Genomic DNA, 17,338 nt, shown 5'->3' with positions numbered 1-17,338 from the left:
ACATAACTGTTAAAACTATCTTCCTACTAATATGAACTATTAACTATATTTCTTGATATGATATGATGTTAGTTAAGACTCAGGAAGAGTGGATGTTACAATAAAATACTAGTTTCCATGTTTAAAATGATATGAAAATGAATGCTCTCCAAATCTAAACATTAAACAACAATTTGAAGTGATTAAAAAAAATTAATAGGAGTTACAAAACATTGAGGGAGGAAACAACAAGCTGGATGCCTCTTTCGAGGCTGCTTAAAAAGCATTCAACACAGAATTAAAAGAGAGAGGCATTGAAGAGGAGTTGGATGCCTTTGAACGTGGGGTTTAGATAGTCAAATCTGTAATAAAGAAGATGAAGAACAGAGCATGGGAATAAGATTATGAGTAAATTAGTTTTCTATAAAGAGAGGCCACGAAGGCCATGAATCTAATGTATGCTTTGCTTTTTGAAAGCAATATTTTGTTGAAGATTTCAAATTAGATAATATCAATATGAATATCATTCGAGAGCACTTTTCTGTCATTGTAAAATTTGTGTGACATGTGTAGTTGGCTGCTTGTCTGGACTTGTCCACAGGCTTGACTGCATTATAAATTTATCCCAGAGAAACTTTGTGAGAGATTTAAAAGCTAGTCGATGGAGGCAACTTAGTCCCCTCTAGGATTTGGCAAGGTCCCGTTCAAACCCTACGAATCTGTCCTAGGTGAGGCTGAAGTGAATTTGGCTGATTTTCTATTTTGACTTTGATTTACCATTTTTTGCCTTAAAATTGTAATTCATCCTCCAAACCGTAAATATGAATTCTAATGAATTTTAAGACAAAAATGAGTTCATTTCTTTTGTTGTGAATAAATCCAAAATGATGTACAATTGTACCATGAAGGTGTATGTGGTTTCCAAGGTCTCAAGTCCTTGACCCCACAAGGGATGTTGCCTCTGAAATCCTCTAGTGGCACTGTCCCCAAGACCCTATAAGGGGTGCCACCCCTCGCCAATGGAAGCACTACTCTTAGACCTCAGCAAGGGGTGCCAAGTGTGCCAAGTGCATTACCTAGGCCCCCAACAAACTTGGTCAATACATTAAGTACTCTCCAAGTACAAGTTTGGGAACCAAGCCTCCAAGTTTTCCTTCAGGTCCTCATCTATAATATCATCATCAAATTGAACAATCTTCTCTACAGTGAATTGATGCTTACTTGTTTTCCTTTCTGTCATGTAGTTAGCGTACATTGCCTATTATTATATTTTGATAGTATGCTTTATCTGACTGCATTATCTAGTGCTTGCACTAATGCCAGTGCTGAAGGCATTGCGGCTCTTCTAGCTTGCCAATACTGACATCATCTACTATGGATGGTGATGATACTTTTGTAAGACCCACGTGATGATCCTTGATCAATGACAGCTGATTATTGATGCCAGACACTTTTTATTTTAAATTGTAACATATATATTTGTGCTTTTACTTGTTTTTTTTTTTCAACAAATCCAATATGAACCTAGCCCCCAAATTTATTTTGCCCAAGCCCATCAACCAAACCCCAAACCCAAACCCAAATCCATACCGATACCAATACCAGTAACTTAGAGTACAAGGAGTAATATAATGTTTGTAAACCCTATCACTACTTGAGATTTATATTTCTAAACGATACTCCAATTCAGTTCTCCTCCTTTGCTATGATTTGCACTCCGGGTTGCTTCTTAAAGAATGTTTGAAGACTACTCATGTATATACAAGCCTTCGTTATAAACATGAAAGAGACAAGATCACTGAAATGATTCAGATCCTCATATTTTTCCAATTTGCAGGGATTGATTTCAAAACTGCCAACAAGCAATTACAAAACTGCCATATTTTAACAGTTTTTACTTTTTACTCATCTTCCAGAAATTAGTGTGAATGCACTGGTAAACTTAATCACAGACTACAACTATTTCAGTTACAGGATACTGCTTTTATCGTCCTCTCTTGCAGGTTTCAAGCAATCACAGTCCTAAATTTAATATTTGGATTTGAGGAATTAAATCTGGAGTTAATGCTCCTGGCTTCTGATATCCGATTGCAGATATAGCACTATATATGTTTTTCTACAGTTCTATCTCTTGCAACTATATCCACATATAGCCCTTTGAAAGGGCAGTCATGACTATTGCTAGGAAGGAGACATTACGTTTCAATCTAATTAGTAATTAGTCCCAATCCTAATCAGTAGTTTGGCAAACAAACTAATTTATACCAATCATGATTAGTGATAACTAATGCAGATTGACCAATATATAAGGTAATGCATAATAATAATGCATCATCGAATTCAAAAGATGATCGAGGGTTTCATACCTAGGAAAATGTTTATGGTCAGATTGCTGATGAAAGAATTAAATGATGGTTTTAATATATACAATCTAGTATGTATGCATGTATTCATGTATACATACCCAGTCATCAGATTTTATATTCTTCCACCCTGACCGACACTACCAAATTTAACACTCCCTCTTATCTAGGGAAGGCAACCAGGTATGAAAGAGTATAGATATCACCTAGCACTTGATATCAAGGACTATACAAAATATCAAGTCAGCATGATACTTGTATATCCTAGTTATGGTATGTGCACTGACATCACCTCGCATGATGTCTACCATAACATGTCATGGCATGTCCACGGACAATACCTCACATAATGTCCACCATGATTATCTCATTAAGAACAAATTGATCTGCAATAGATATCAAGTCAGCATGATATCAATCAATTAGTCTGAGAGATTTAACTATCAAGACAGCATGATAGTAGACATTGAAAAGTCATCACCTTACAATGTTAAATACAAGTGTACATTATTAGAAAGATCCTCACCTTTCAATAATATACACAAGTGAGGCCCATAAAGTCATAAAGTCACACATATGACAAAAGAGTTTACAAATTACGCATCTTTAAAATATATATTAGCAGAAAAGAGCAAATTTTGAGATTTAACCTCAATTAATTTACATTTCAAATTTTCAACCATACCAAGTTTCTTTCTGAGGTACTCCACCTTAACTCTAGAGAGAGGCTTGGTGAGAATATCTATTGTTTGATCATTTGTATAAATATATTCCAATTGAATTGCTTTCCTTTCAACCATATCCCTCAAGTAATGATAAGGATCTCTGTATGCTTGGATCAATCATGGACAATAGGATTAACTGAGAGCTTGATACAACTTTGATCATCACAATGAATATTAGTAGGTTTCAAGGACTTTCCAAACAGTCCCACAATCAGTTTTTGAATCCATTTTCGAATCCATACTGCTTCTCTAGCTCTCACAACGGTTGCAATGTATTCGGCTTCAATAGAACTTTGTGTTATAGAAAACTGCTTCCTTCTTATCCAAGAGATCGTGGCTGATCCCAAACTAAAACAACACCCAAATGTGCTCTTTCGGTCAGTCACATTTCCTGCCCAATCTAAAATTGAGTATCCATGTAATTCTAGATCAACATTCTTATATTTGAGTCCATATCCAATAGTACCTTGTAGGTACCTCAAAATGCGTTTAGCAACAACAAGGTGTATTTCACATGGTCTACACATAAACTGACTCAAGGCATTCAGTGTATAGAAAATGTCACGTGGTGTGTTAACCAAGTACATCAGGGATCCGATGATTTGTCTATATAAAGTAGGATCTACAAATTTGGATTCAATTGTTGCTTCTTTCAACTTATGTAGGTTTGTTTCCATGGGTGTAAACATAGGCTTCCATTTCAGCATTCCAAACCATTTTCAAAATGTCAACAATATAGTTTCCTTGATTTAGAAGGATATCATCAAGTTTCTGCCAGACTTCCAATCCTAGAAAGTAGTGTAGCAAACCCAGATCCTTCATATCAAATTTTGAAGCCAAATCCTTATTGCATTGAGCAATTAGGTGATCTCCTATAATCATCAGGTCATCAACATATAGAATTAATATCAACATCTCAACTTTAATAACTTTAGGGATTTGGACCAGCTTCGTTCTTAGAGAAACCTAGTCCTGTAAGGTATTTGTCAATTATCTCGTGCCAGGCTCTTGGAGCCTATTTAAGACTATACAGGGCATTCTTCAATTTGCATACATGGGATGTTGCATCATGAATCACAAATCCATCAAGTTGTTCTAGATAGACTTCTTCTTCAATAGTCTCGTTCAAGAATGTCGTCTTTACATCCATCTGGTGTATCTTCCAACCCTTTGTTGTAGCAATGGCTATAATCGCTCTAACAGACGTATATCTGGCAACTAGTGCAAATGTCTCCTCATAATCAATTCCCTCCTTCTATGAGAAGCCTCTCGCAACAAAACATGCCTTATGTTTCTCTACATTGTCGTCTGCAACATGCTTAATTTTGAAGATCCATTAAGAGGAAACAATAGATTTCCCTTTAGGTCTAAGTATTATATCCCACACACCAATTTTTAGAATGAATTGATACTCTTTTGGCATGGCATCTTTCCATACTTGGTATTTAAGAGCTTTAGTTACACATGTAGATTCTACATTTGAAATCTCGTTCATTAGTGCCACGTAGTTTGATAATACATTTGGCCTCTTACTCTCTCAAAAGTGCCTTTCAGTGCAACGAAGTTTTTTGCTTCCTCAACAACCTTTCTAGCCCAAAGAGGTTGTTTCCTCTTGTGAAACATTAGTACTTTGCTCCCTTTGAATCTCAAGACTAGTATGATTTTCATTAGGGTTTTCTTTTGATTGCTCCCTCTAAATCTCAGAATTAGGATCTTCCTCCATGTTCTCAAGAGAGTCTTGAATTTCTAATTGATTTGAGCCCTTAGACCTTTTGAATGCAATGTCTCCCTCGAAAACGACATCTCTACTCAACTCTACTTGGCCTTGATCAAGTAGGTATATTTTGTAGCCTTTAGAAATTTCACTATAACCTACAAAAATTCCTTCTCCCAAAAGGTTCTAATTTTGTCATTTTCTCTTTAGGTACACATATATACACAGAACATCCAAATATCCTAAGGTGGCTTATATCAAGTTTTATTCTGGTAAAGGCCTCTTCTGGTGTTTTATTATCAAGATGTGAGTGAGGACATCTATTTTGTCTATGGACAATTGTTCTTGACGCTTCTACCCAAAACGAAGTATCAAGATTTTGGTCATACATTATTGATTTTGCAGCTTCCACAATGGTTATGGTTTTCCTCTCAGCTACCCCATTTTGTTGAGGATTATAGGGTATAGTGAACTACCTCTAAATCCCAGCATTAATACAAAATTCTCTAAAGATTTCGGAAGTGAATTCTTTCCCATTGTCAATTCTCAAGGTTTTAACTTTCTTTCCAGATGAGTTTTCTATTAAGGCCTTGAATTCTTTGAATTTCTTAAGGATCTCTTCTAACTCTTTGCATTTCAAGAAGTAGGTCCATGTCTTTGTGGAGAAGTCATCCACAAAAATTACGTAGTATAGAGACTCTCCCATTGATGGAGTTGACATAGGTCCACGTAAATCTAAATGGATTAGTTCCAATACATTTTCAGTTTTTCTTAGACTATTTTGGAAAGATCCTTTAGTGTTCTTCTATAATGCACAACCCTTACATGTTCCATTATGGATTGTGTTTAGTTAGGGAATTTTTGTTACTAATTTTTCCATAGATGTTAGAGCTCAAAAATGTATATGTCCTAATCTTCTATACCAGATTTCATTGGAGTCATGGATTTCATGGATGAGAGCTTGTTTTGACTCAATGCAGAGTTTGTATAAGTATCCATGTCTTACACCTATTGTTTTAGCCTTCTTAAAAGTAGCCTTCTTTGGCCATGCCAAGACTTTTCCATTTATGAAAGTGACTCTAGATCCATTATCTTCTAGGGCAGATATACGTACTAGGTTTCTTTTAATTCCTGATACAAACTATACATCTTGTAGTTGGATAGTGATGCTAGAATCTAATTTGATGTTACAGGTCCCCACTCCTTTTACAGGATGTGCAGAGTCATCTTCGATGGTTACCTCTTCCTCAATTTCTTCAACGATATTATCTAGATGTTCTCGGAATCCAATGATATATTTAAAGGACCCACTATCAATCGCCCCAGTATTGACTTCGTTGGAAACTTCTCAGGATCTTCTTTTGTATTTGTTTTCTTCACTTTAGCATAGGATGCTTCTTTCTTAAGTCTGTCAGGGCATTTGGCAGCATAACGTCCATATTCATCATATCTAAAACATTGGACTTGTGAAGCATATCACTTTTCCTTGCCCTTTCCATGATCATTTTTCTTCCTTTGAAGTTCTTTCCTTTCTTTTGATGTTTGGCATTCAGAACATCAAGGTCTTTGTGTATGCATTTTTTCTTTGATTCCTTTTCGTAACTGCCTCGCTTCTTGTAAACAGTCTTTGCTTTCTATCTCATCCCCTCTATTAGATAGTTGATCCATCAATTCTATTATTCTCATGAAGTAGGCAGTCACAAATTCTCTTTTATTAGTCCCTACCTTACATAAGGCAGGGTACTAATGTTTTCAATGGTGTTGACTATAATTAATTTTTACACCCAAAGTCAATGAATGTCTAAAGTTAAAAAGGCAAATTATATTTTAATTAATTTTGTGTTAGAAATTTCTATTTCATGATTGGCTTGGGGCAATTATAGTAGGGGTTTAAATAATTTTTTGACACTAAAAATTAGGGAAAATAGTTTCCAGAAACTTCTTTCAGATTTTTCAGAAGAACTCTAGAATTTTCATTCCTCCGACGCTAATATAATCTGAGATCAACAGCCCTGCTCACCTCTGCCCACCTGCCGAGCTAGAACTCCATGCTTATCCAAGCTTGAAAGAAAATCTAGGCAGAAATAATATGCACACCCCTTGAATTCAAAAAAAATTGTACAAAAATATTATCAATTACGTCCTAAGAACACTATAACCATTATCACATTTGAGCAACAAAATTTGTTGTTCGAGCAAAGCAAATGCAGCCGCCTAAGCAATGATTTCAATAACAGCACCACAGAAGTATATGTGGTGATGAGGTGAACTCAAATACAAATTGAGATTAAAGCACAAATCCATCAAATGAAATGCTTTGTTTTTCTCCTAAAACACTGTCACAAACCAGGCAAGAAATTTTAACATACTTGTTTTTCCCGTTTCTGCACAAATCATTTTAGGGACAATCTCTTCGCCATCGGAACATCTGCTTAACAAAATCAACACATCATTAATGAACTGTCAAATTATTAGTCCCTGTCATTCCAAATAGTCACAAATTTGAGCCGAAAACTTATTGAAATTTCATGTTTCAACAATGTGGGTTTGCTTTACCCCTGCTCTGATTCCAACAAAGCCGACTGGCTCTCTTGCCTTTCACTATTGAATTGAAACCCTAGCAAATGCTTCGGAAACAAATCAAGGGCCTTAGCTCCTTCACAAGCCCTAATTAATATTCTTTCAATCACTGGAACATCTGTGTGAGAGCAGTTGGTATAACATAGGAGGCCTTATCTTTCCCGAGCATAACTGCTCACATCATGGCATGCAACATTGCAGAGGAAGCTCTGTCATCAATAAGAACAATGTTTTCTTTGGTAGGAGAGGAGACGACGATTGCCAAGTTTGTAGAGGCACTTAATGGGAGTGTAAAGCTTGGAATAAGGCAAGGAGTACTGTTAAGAACAGAAGTGGTGTTCGGAATGTGGGCACTCATATCATGATATGGCACCAAACAAGTCATGTATCGTGAGTTAATGGAAGAAGTGTTTTTGCAACCGGAACTTGTCTAATTTTGGGTGGAGCGTAAGTGCTTTGTAAATTTTTAGGATATTATAGAGCTTTGCTTATGATTTGAGGTGTCTAGAGTTTAATGATCATGATATACAACTTATTTGGATGTTTTGCAGAGCTCTGTGATTCACAATTCCAAACATCCGGTACTTTTCGAAGGCATGCATGCAGTGCTGCTTAGCATATATTTGAGATGGTCGAGAGGGTGCCCATCATTGACTGAAATGATAGCAGAAGGCCAAATTCTCCAACAAGTTCCCAGTTGAGTCGAATTCAGAAATGTTTAAACACAAACAATACGCAGACCAAAAGAACAATGTCCCTCTAATTTCTAGTGATTAACCATTGCAAAGTTGTGTCTTCTAATTAATTTTAATAAAATATTATAAATTTAATTCATAGCTCACACTGCCTTCGTATATTTTTCTTCTACTTTTTAATAAAAATATTTAATAAATTAGTCAGTAATTTAATTTAATTATTTAATAAATGTTAAATAGAAAAATTTAAAAAGTAGAGAGTAAGTGAATGCTTTAAAAAATTAAATCAAATATTTTAATAAACTTTAAAATTAATGTAAATATTGTAATTTACTTTGTACATTATATTTAATTATACAATGTAAACAATAAAATTATAGTATTTATACTAGTGTAGCTTTTCATAATATTTCTTACAATTTATTTATTGATAAAATGAGAGTTTGGGAAAGAACTTTTGTGGTAATAGAGCTTTTTAGTTCATAAGATGATAGAAATTAGGTAAATGTTTAGTTTGCATTGTTCCCTAGACCTTCCAAAAAAAAGAATATGGATGAACTTAAAAATATTTCTCTTTCATTTCTTACTAGTTCTCAAATTTTCCTACAATATTAGTACAGCTCAAACAAAATATCTAAGTCAAACATAATTGAAGACAAAATAAATATATCTTCCAACCCTCCCATTGTTTTTTATTTGTTTTTATTAGTGTAATTCTAAGTTAATGGCAATCATATGGGATGGGCACTTCCTTAAGGTCTTAGATAATGCATTGTATTATGACATTTCTTCTAGTTGTGTTTATATATAATTCTATCGTTTGTAACTAACTTAATTGTTTGTAGTTATTGTTTGTGTTAGGGGAGTAAAGATTAATTTTATGGGGCACGCGCCATCTAGATGAAAAGTGGTACGCTTTCTCGAATATTATGTCAAAATTCTATTAAATCAGGGTTAAGAAGATAGCTCCCATCACACAGTAAATCTTATTAAGAGCTTCATGTGATGATCTTTGTTTCTCTAACATTTATCATTTATTTTTTAAACTATCCCACTTAAAATATTGACCAAAAAATAGGTTACTTATTTCAATTTTCTTTCAAAATTTGCTAAGCTCTTCAAAAGGCAGGGGCTCAAGCTCGAGCAGAGCTCTTGTTCATACTTGTGTGACTCAACTGTGTTTTGAGTGCACGGGTTCTGCCTGTATTATTTATCTCGAAGGTGCTCTCTAGAGATTTCAACATGAGGTATGCACTTGTCTGTTTTGCCAGAATAGGTACTGTGTGGCCTCTCACAGAATCCACTATCAATTTCATAGCTTTCTTGTTATTTTCAATCCATTGGGATTTTTCTGGCTCATCCTCAGGTTGTCACCTTTTATCTTTCACATATGAATCTACTTTGTGCTCATCCAATATCATCATGATTCTTAATTTCCACAGTATGAAGTTGTTGGCTCCCTCAAGGTGATCTTCAAATCTGATTGGATTGTTCAGTTTTGAATGAAGTGTGACAGAACTCTATCAACGTAGGTATTCTGATTTCTCAAGTTTACCTCTGATCTTCCTAACAAGGCTCTGATACCATGTGAATGCACTGGTAAACTTAATCACAGACTGCAACTATTTCACTTACAGAATACTGATTTTATCATCCTCTCCTGCAGGTTTCAAGCGATCACAGTCCTAAATTTAATAATCAGACTTGAGGAATTAAATCTGGAGTTAATGCTCTCGTTGCTTCTGATATCGGATTGTAGATATAGAACTATTTATGTTTTTCGATGGTTCTATCTCTTGCAACTATATCCACATATATAGCCCTTTGAAAGGGCGGTCATGACTATTGATAGCAAGGAGACATGACGTTTCAATCTAATTAGAAATAGTCCCAATCCTAATCAGTAGTTTGGCAAACAAAATAATTGATACCAATCATCATTAGTAATAACTAATGCAGATCAACCAATATATAAGGTAATGCATGATAATAATACATGATCGAATTCAAGAGATGATCAAGGGTTTCATATCAAGGAAATGTTTACAGTCAGATCGCTGATGAAAGAATTAGATGATGGATTTAATATAAATAAACTAAGTCAGTCATCAGATTTTATATTCTTCCACCCTGATCAATGCTACCAAATTTAACAATTAGAAACCATAACTTTTATATATGGACCTGAAACAAAATGCTATTTTCTTCAAATTACATAATTTTTTTGAGAGGAGCACAAAAACGTTAATATATTCAACTTTTGGATGCAACTAAAGTATTGTTTTGGTTCTTAAACATACCTTAGCATTTTCTTCTCAAGGATGAGCTTTTCTCTTGTATCCGATACATATCAGATTATAAATGAAGAAACTCCTATTTCATTACATTGTGCTCTTTTCTTTTATATATAGCATGATTGTGCATATTTCTTCTAGGTAGTTATGTAAATGTAATAATTTGTTTCTTTGGAAGCAGAGATTGCTAAAATTATAGCTAACTTCTGTCTCTGTTGTCACACTGTGAAGGACAGCTATCTGCCGTCAAAGTCACCCTGGACTTGCATTTGGCTCTAAACCTGGGTCTAGATAGCTGTAAATTTCTGTCTTGCATATCAACAGTGGGCAATCTTGTTTGTGTAACTATTGAATCTCTGTTGCAAGTGTAATTAGCTGCATATTTTAGTAATCAACAATTCCAAAGTTGTTTGTGTGCACATATTTATTTGGATTAGTGCTCTTGAAATACATGTTTATGTAAAGATGATTGTAATAGTTTAGGGCACCACCAACAACAACACCAATTTATTGTATCAGGCAGTCCATGTAAGCCCACAAGAGCAATGTTGGCTCCTCTATGGAGTACAAAAACCTTTCCTATCAGGGCCCCATTCAATATTATTTGATAAGACTTAAACCAAAATTTATTCTTTAATCAATTACATATATCTGTCGCCATGCTTGCTTACTTGCATGCTAGTTAAGTAAAGTGAAGTAACATATAATTGAATGGAAAGATATCTATTTGCATACCGCTTTACTTTTCTCAAAGTTCAAAGAAATTAAATCTGAACTATGTGTAATACATCAATCTTTTTCAAATAGTTTATTTACCTTTATCTCAGCTTCAGAATATGATTCTGCTCTAGACCTGTGTACAAAAAAGATGGTTTCACTATCAATCACCTTATCATCCAATTTCTCCATAACCTTAATGCATGCTAATTTTACAGCTTAGAAGTGATCATGCAAATTAGTTGCAGAAATGGATAAACACTTTCCACAAATGAAAAGAATATATTAAGGCACCAAAAAGGCATCAGAAGAGACCATTAGCATCATTCCATACTGATCAGAAACCATATTGAGATAAATTGTAAAGAATAGACATGCATTTGTATCAAATAAAGAGAAAAGACAGTAGTTTAACAGCCCTAAAGAGATGTCATGCTAACATCTATTGTATTTGAGTACTTTATGATAATGCGCCTGGGAACAGTTCAATGGCAGCATTGAAAAATCTTAAATAGCTACAAGTAATTCATAAGCCAGATGAACCTTAGTGTAGAATTTAGGCCTGTAACTTTGCTATTCAATATGTCCAAGGAAAGAAAAACATAGCAGCAGATACCTTGTTAAACAACTCTTTGTTCTATTACCGATATTTTAGTTGATTGCAAAACTCATATTTTAGTTGAAAATTCTAAGAATGCCTTTGCTACTAACATCATTAAAGGTAAGCTGCAAGATGATACATATCAAGTAGCGAATGAACTCGTGCCCTACAAAGATAGAATTTATATTTTACCTTAGTCAAAAATGAAAAATTAAGTATTGAGAGTAATTCACAACACCCTCTCGGCAGACCACACAAAGTATTGCAAGACTTCCAAAGAGATCAAGTAGTTATTGAGGAAAGGATTCATAGAGGATGTGCTTTAGTACATAACAGAATACATGTCTTGTCAACCAATAATGTTGACCAGGTTTATCCATTTGATCTATTTCAGCCTCTACCTATTCCATATCAGAAGTGGGAGAACATTTCAATGGTTTTTATCAAAGAGCTCCTAAGGGTGCAGGGTAACGACTATATTTTTTTTGTTGTAGAAAAACTAATCAAGTGTTTCTTTGCTATCTCTCATAAGGCACCTCAAGCAGTAGAAATGTTCTTCAAAGAAGATTTAAGATTCAATAGTTTGCCTTGAACAATCATTAGTGAAAAAGATAGAGGTTTATTAACCTTTTCTAGCAGGTGCTTTCTAAACTTATAGGAGTTGAGCTTAATCTGAGAACCAATTATAACCCTCAAACGAATGAACAAACGAAAATTATGAACAAATGGAACACTACTACAACACCACGCATCACATTTCTTCAAAGATGATCCCCTTCATGACATTATGTGGACAACAAAGTTTGACAGTCATTGTTGATGTGATCATATTTTAAAATTGGGTTAGAAGATTCAAAGACGTAACTAATAAAAGACAAGATAATTTAAAACCTCTCAACAATCTCCATCATGCTCAGAATCAGCAGAAATGTATGTGCATCCGTATAGTAGAAGGTGAACCTTGTAAGTTGGAGATATGAATATCTTAAGATTACAACCATACAGGCAATTCTCTCTAAAGAGGGAGTCAAGCAAAAAAAATTGAACCTTGTTTTAATGGACTGTACAGGAAAGGATAGATGAGTTAGAATATAAATAAATAAATTAGAACTCTCTCAAAATAGCAAAATTCACATTTTCATTTGTCATGCCTAAAGAAGATGATTGATACTAGACGACAAACATTAAAACAAGACCATAAACAAGGATTTGGTCCATAGTAGAGAACCCCAAGAAAGCAAACCACTTGGAAAGGAGAGAGAAATTTGGATCATGTGGCCAAGCTTTGGGAAGGGAAGGCTATCATGTCCCCTCTCCAAGAGAAAGTCGTCCTATCATTTGATTTCTCATAAGCTAATGGGATAGTGATGTTACACTTACCGATCTATTCATAATTGATGTCAAAAGATAAATACAGCAGTATAATAAGATTGGTTTCAAAATTGAATTTTTAGTCTTCCTTCAAGCATGTGAATGTGTGTGTGTGTGTGTTGAAAGCATTCAAAAGTGAAGAATCGGAATTTCTCTATCCATAACCTTTTGTGATTTGATATTGGTTGCCATTGGAGAAGTGCCACCAATATATTTATGTCTGGAATTATAAGCAGAGCTGGGCAGTGTTATATTAGGTTCCAGAATATTTGTCAGGGAAAAGGAGAAAAGGGCAGAGTTATATCAGGCTGTACTTGAATCTTGATTGTCATTGCAACCAGTAGCATATACAGGGGTTATGATTGAATGGCCACATCATATATACATGCAGTGAATATGCATGGGCTGTAAATGTGATGAGTACTTGTTTCTAAATGTTGTAAACAACTAACAGCGTCCTGTGACATTTCACCATCGTATTTGGAAGAAGAATATGATAGAACATTCACCAGCCATATGACAGAAAATTCACTGGCCATTATTGGGTTTAAGATACTTGATATTTATCATTGGCAACATCTAAAATAATCAACTTTAAATTCCTCCAGGACCAACATTGATTTATTTTTATATTGCTATCAAAAACAGTGTGATGGATAGAAGTTGAATAAAGCAGTTGGAACTTCCAAACTAATTCTAACTACTCTGTCAGTTTGAACATTCTACTTTATGTTGTCCATAGAGAAATAGAAATCTATTTATCAACCATCGTTAGAAACAAGTTTAATATAACTGCAATATAGCAATTGTTAGAATACATTGAGAGATGTCTTTATGCTCTGGAAAATATCTCTGCGATTGAGGAAGTTGAGTGCATGAAAGTTATTGTTAAATTGTATTAAGTCTGATGCAGAATGCAAGTCTGACGAGTGGTGATTTGGGATTGATGAAGACATTTAATGCAAGCCTGATGGAAATGTTGTGAAACCAAATTTCTGAAGATTGGAGTTATTCAGTTTGCAATAGTTTGTTCGTAAACTTCCAATGATATGGAGTATAAAGTTTTTTTTGATGAGTTATGTTTGTAGAGATCAGGTATAACAGAAATTTCTTTTCTAAAGAGTATTCTCTGTTCAAAAGAGCTTGAAAAGTATTGTTATGTGTAAGAAGAATTCAGTATTGATTTTCAGATTACTGAAGCTAGTTTTCAAAATATTACCTGTAGAATTATATTATCAAAAGGCACAATACTACAGAGTATATTTAGAAATTGGAAATATTCAGATTTTGTAATATCCCTTACTAATTCTTATTCCAATTTATGATTTTTGACCTTATCAAACACTTTATACACAAAGGAATATCTTGCAGATTGCTTCTAATATGCTTAACTTCAATTGGTAACAATAGAAATGCTTGCAAAAGTGTTCAAAATTATCTAAACATTGTATTAGAATGAAGATGCAAATGACTGATTACAATCATTGAGTGATGGCCAAGACTCTTGGCTTACAAAGGAATTTCCTTTAGAAGCTCTCCTATATCAAGTTGACCTCCATGAAATCTGAACATAATTATACCAATGTGAAAGATTGAATATCTCTCACCGAAACAACTGCAACCCTTCAGAGGATCTTTCACCACCTCAGCATGGTTTCAGGGAGACCCGTCTCCCCCTTAAACTTCGCGTCTTGGTCTCAGAGACTTTTCGTGTCTCCGGAGACCTCAAAAACGGTTAGAGATTTCGTCTTCTAATGCAAAAAGTGAAGTCTCCCCGAAGTCTCCTGATAAAATATAAATGTAAAATATAATATTAAATAATTTTATATATTTTAGCCCTCATTTTAATTTTTTCAATGCAAAAATTAAGACCAATGAGATACAATATTGTGATTATGTGAGTTTTGAAATATTTGACTCTATATTAATGTGACACATTACTATTATTATTTACTTTAGTCTTTTAGTTTTACAATATTACTATTTCCAAATTTTATATTTAGTATTAGACTCTTTAAACTTTAGAAAAAAAATTGCCGTCTCCAAGTACCCCCTATTTTTGAGAAATTGTCCTATCAGTACCAGTACCAATACTGAAGACCTCCAAGTCTCCCCGTCTCCCAGTGACCTTGCACCTTAGTTATGCTTATCAATGGGAATGAGTGTTCCCAATGACTAATGACGTAGCTTTGTAGAAGTCCTTGGCTCCACAAATAAGCATATCAAAGCAATTGTCAAGAACTCAATGGTCAAAATCTTAATTGTCTCCCTATTTATACTTTTTCTCCAAGAGGAGGCGGATCCTTCAAGAAGCTTCTAGGAACATGAGGAGGTGGATCTTTCAAGAAGCTTCTAGAGACATGAGGAGGTTGGTCCTTCAAGAATTGTCTAGAAACATCAGGAGAAGCTTCTAGGAACATCAGGAGGTGGATCCTTCAAGAAGCTTCTAGAGACAAGAGGAGGTGGCTCTTTTTAAGAAGATTCTAGGACCATGAGGAGAAGCTTCTAGAACCATGAGGAGGTGGATGCTTCTAGGAACATGAGGAGGTGGATGCTTCTAGAGACATTTTATTTTATTGCTTTATAACATTAATTAAATATAAGGTTACTTTTTAATGTTCATATAATTGATAACATTACAGATAATTAATTGATTTCTCCCTTGTTTCTCCTCGTATCCTTTGGAGAATGAAAGACTAAGAACTCCACTAAGAGGCCAAAAAGATGGGGACATTACAGATTTTAATTATGTGTCTACATTCTCTGATTATTGTAAAGTGTAAATCTTTTGAAGCTAAAGTCAATTGTAATCTACACAGTGATTGATGACAGGTTGGTGCTCGGGCTGTTGAGTGGGTGCTCAAATTTGAAAGAGTTGGTGCTCTTAGAATAGGGGGTCTGTGACTCATTAGGGTTGGTGCCCTTAAGATTGTAATTGAGTCATTTGTGAGATTTGATCAGGATATTAGATCCTAACAGCATTTCTCACTGTGGTGTTTCCCATCCTGGGTTTCCACATAAAATCTTGCGCATAGTTTTCTTCTGGCTGCATCTCTTTCCAATTTCAGTTTTAAATTTTAATTCCTTTCAAATTTCAGATTGAGATTCAATGAGTTTTGTACAAAGTTTAAATTGATTGAGAATTGGAAGTTAATGATTCATACCTCACCCCCTCCCACACTCTTTCAGTAGTAGAATTGTGTTCTGCAGGTGCAAGGGAAAAAATTTAATAATTTAAGTTATTCAAAAATGAAGTTTATGTTATATTCATAAAAAGGCAGCATGAAGGCTGTTTCATAAAGAAGGCAAAAAGTCACTAGAAATGGAGTCCAAAAGTAATGTTAATTAAAAAGAAAAACTAGACATAAATTTTAGAGGGAAATGGAGATAAAGACAACTGCATTAATTCTCTCAAATGCCTGTATGAGGAGTTGAGTATTCAATAGACATACCAATTTTATAGTATTGAAACCCTATATCTTGAGAGATCAAATGAACATTCATATTTCTTACTGGAAAAAAAAAAAAAAAAAATTGGCAAACTGATTCAAGGGCAAAGGCCCTCATATTCATTTGAGTAAATTCCATTCAAAGATTATCGGTGTTCTGAATAGTTGGAAACTATTACTAGTTTTGTTTGGCATGTGAGGCATTGATTATCAATTTTGTAGCGGAGGTTGGATACCATGTGATGCTTCAAGTTTGCAGGAGATATTGATTTGTATTTGTTAAGTAAAATCAGATCACTGTTTATATCAACTATTTGGACCTCTTTGTGAAGGCCATACATGTTTAGATTTACTCATTAGATTGCTTGATGAATAATTAGAATTTGGGATTAAACCCTAAAACATCTATCAATCTAGCCATCCCATTTGGAATTACAGTCAAGCTATTTTGGACCTGCTACAATCCTCATACACAATTTCCAAATGGCTACAACAGTCCATACAACTGCATTTTGGGCTATCCAATATATACTAATGAACATTGTTCAGAATTGAACGTTTCTTATTTGATTATTAGAGAGTATCTGTATGTTGCTGCTGCCAATAATTACAAGATTTTAACTACAATTGTTTCATGATTATCTTGTAATTTTCTGTGTGGTTTACCACCAAAAATAATATAAGAAATATAATTCATTTCAGCATTGTAAGTCTAAATGGCTATATAACCATAAGATTATAAAATTGTTTTCACTAGGTACCCCCCTCACCACCTCATATGGATCGCACGTGCTATATGAGGCCAAGAGGGATGGTATACCCACTCTTGGGCCTAGGTTAGAGTGTCTCT

General features: G+C 34.5%; 1 protein-coding gene across 3 annotated transcripts in view; it reads right to left on the bottom strand.

The window, feature by feature from the left end:
* The window catches only part of LOC149564911 (Chaperone DnaJ-domain superfamily protein), a 103,259-nt gene that overhangs the window by 16,261 nt on the left and 69,660 nt on the right, over positions 1 to 17,338 (bottom strand). For all 3 annotated transcript variants that reach the window (XR_016361974.1, XM_089818450.1, XM_089818451.1), the window contains one exon: positions 11,167 to 11,203. Coding sequence is in view for 2 of the 3 variants with exons in the window: in XM_089818450.1 (XP_089674576.1) it covers positions 11,167 to 11,203 (37 nt within the window). In the remaining variant the exon portion in view is untranslated. The remainder of the gene's footprint in view (positions 1 to 11,166; positions 11,204 to 17,338) is intronic.

The sequence above is a fragment of the Cupressus sempervirens genome, chromosome 3 (assembly GCF_028749045.1).
Source record: "Cupressus sempervirens isolate cs-2001-9-10 chromosome 3, ASM2874904v1, whole genome shotgun sequence".
NCBI classification, from domain to species: Eukaryota; Viridiplantae; Streptophyta; class Pinopsida; order Cupressales; family Cupressaceae; genus Cupressus; species Cupressus sempervirens.
Note: the sequence above shows the minus strand (reverse complement) of the source record. Positions and strands in the feature narration are given on the sequence as shown.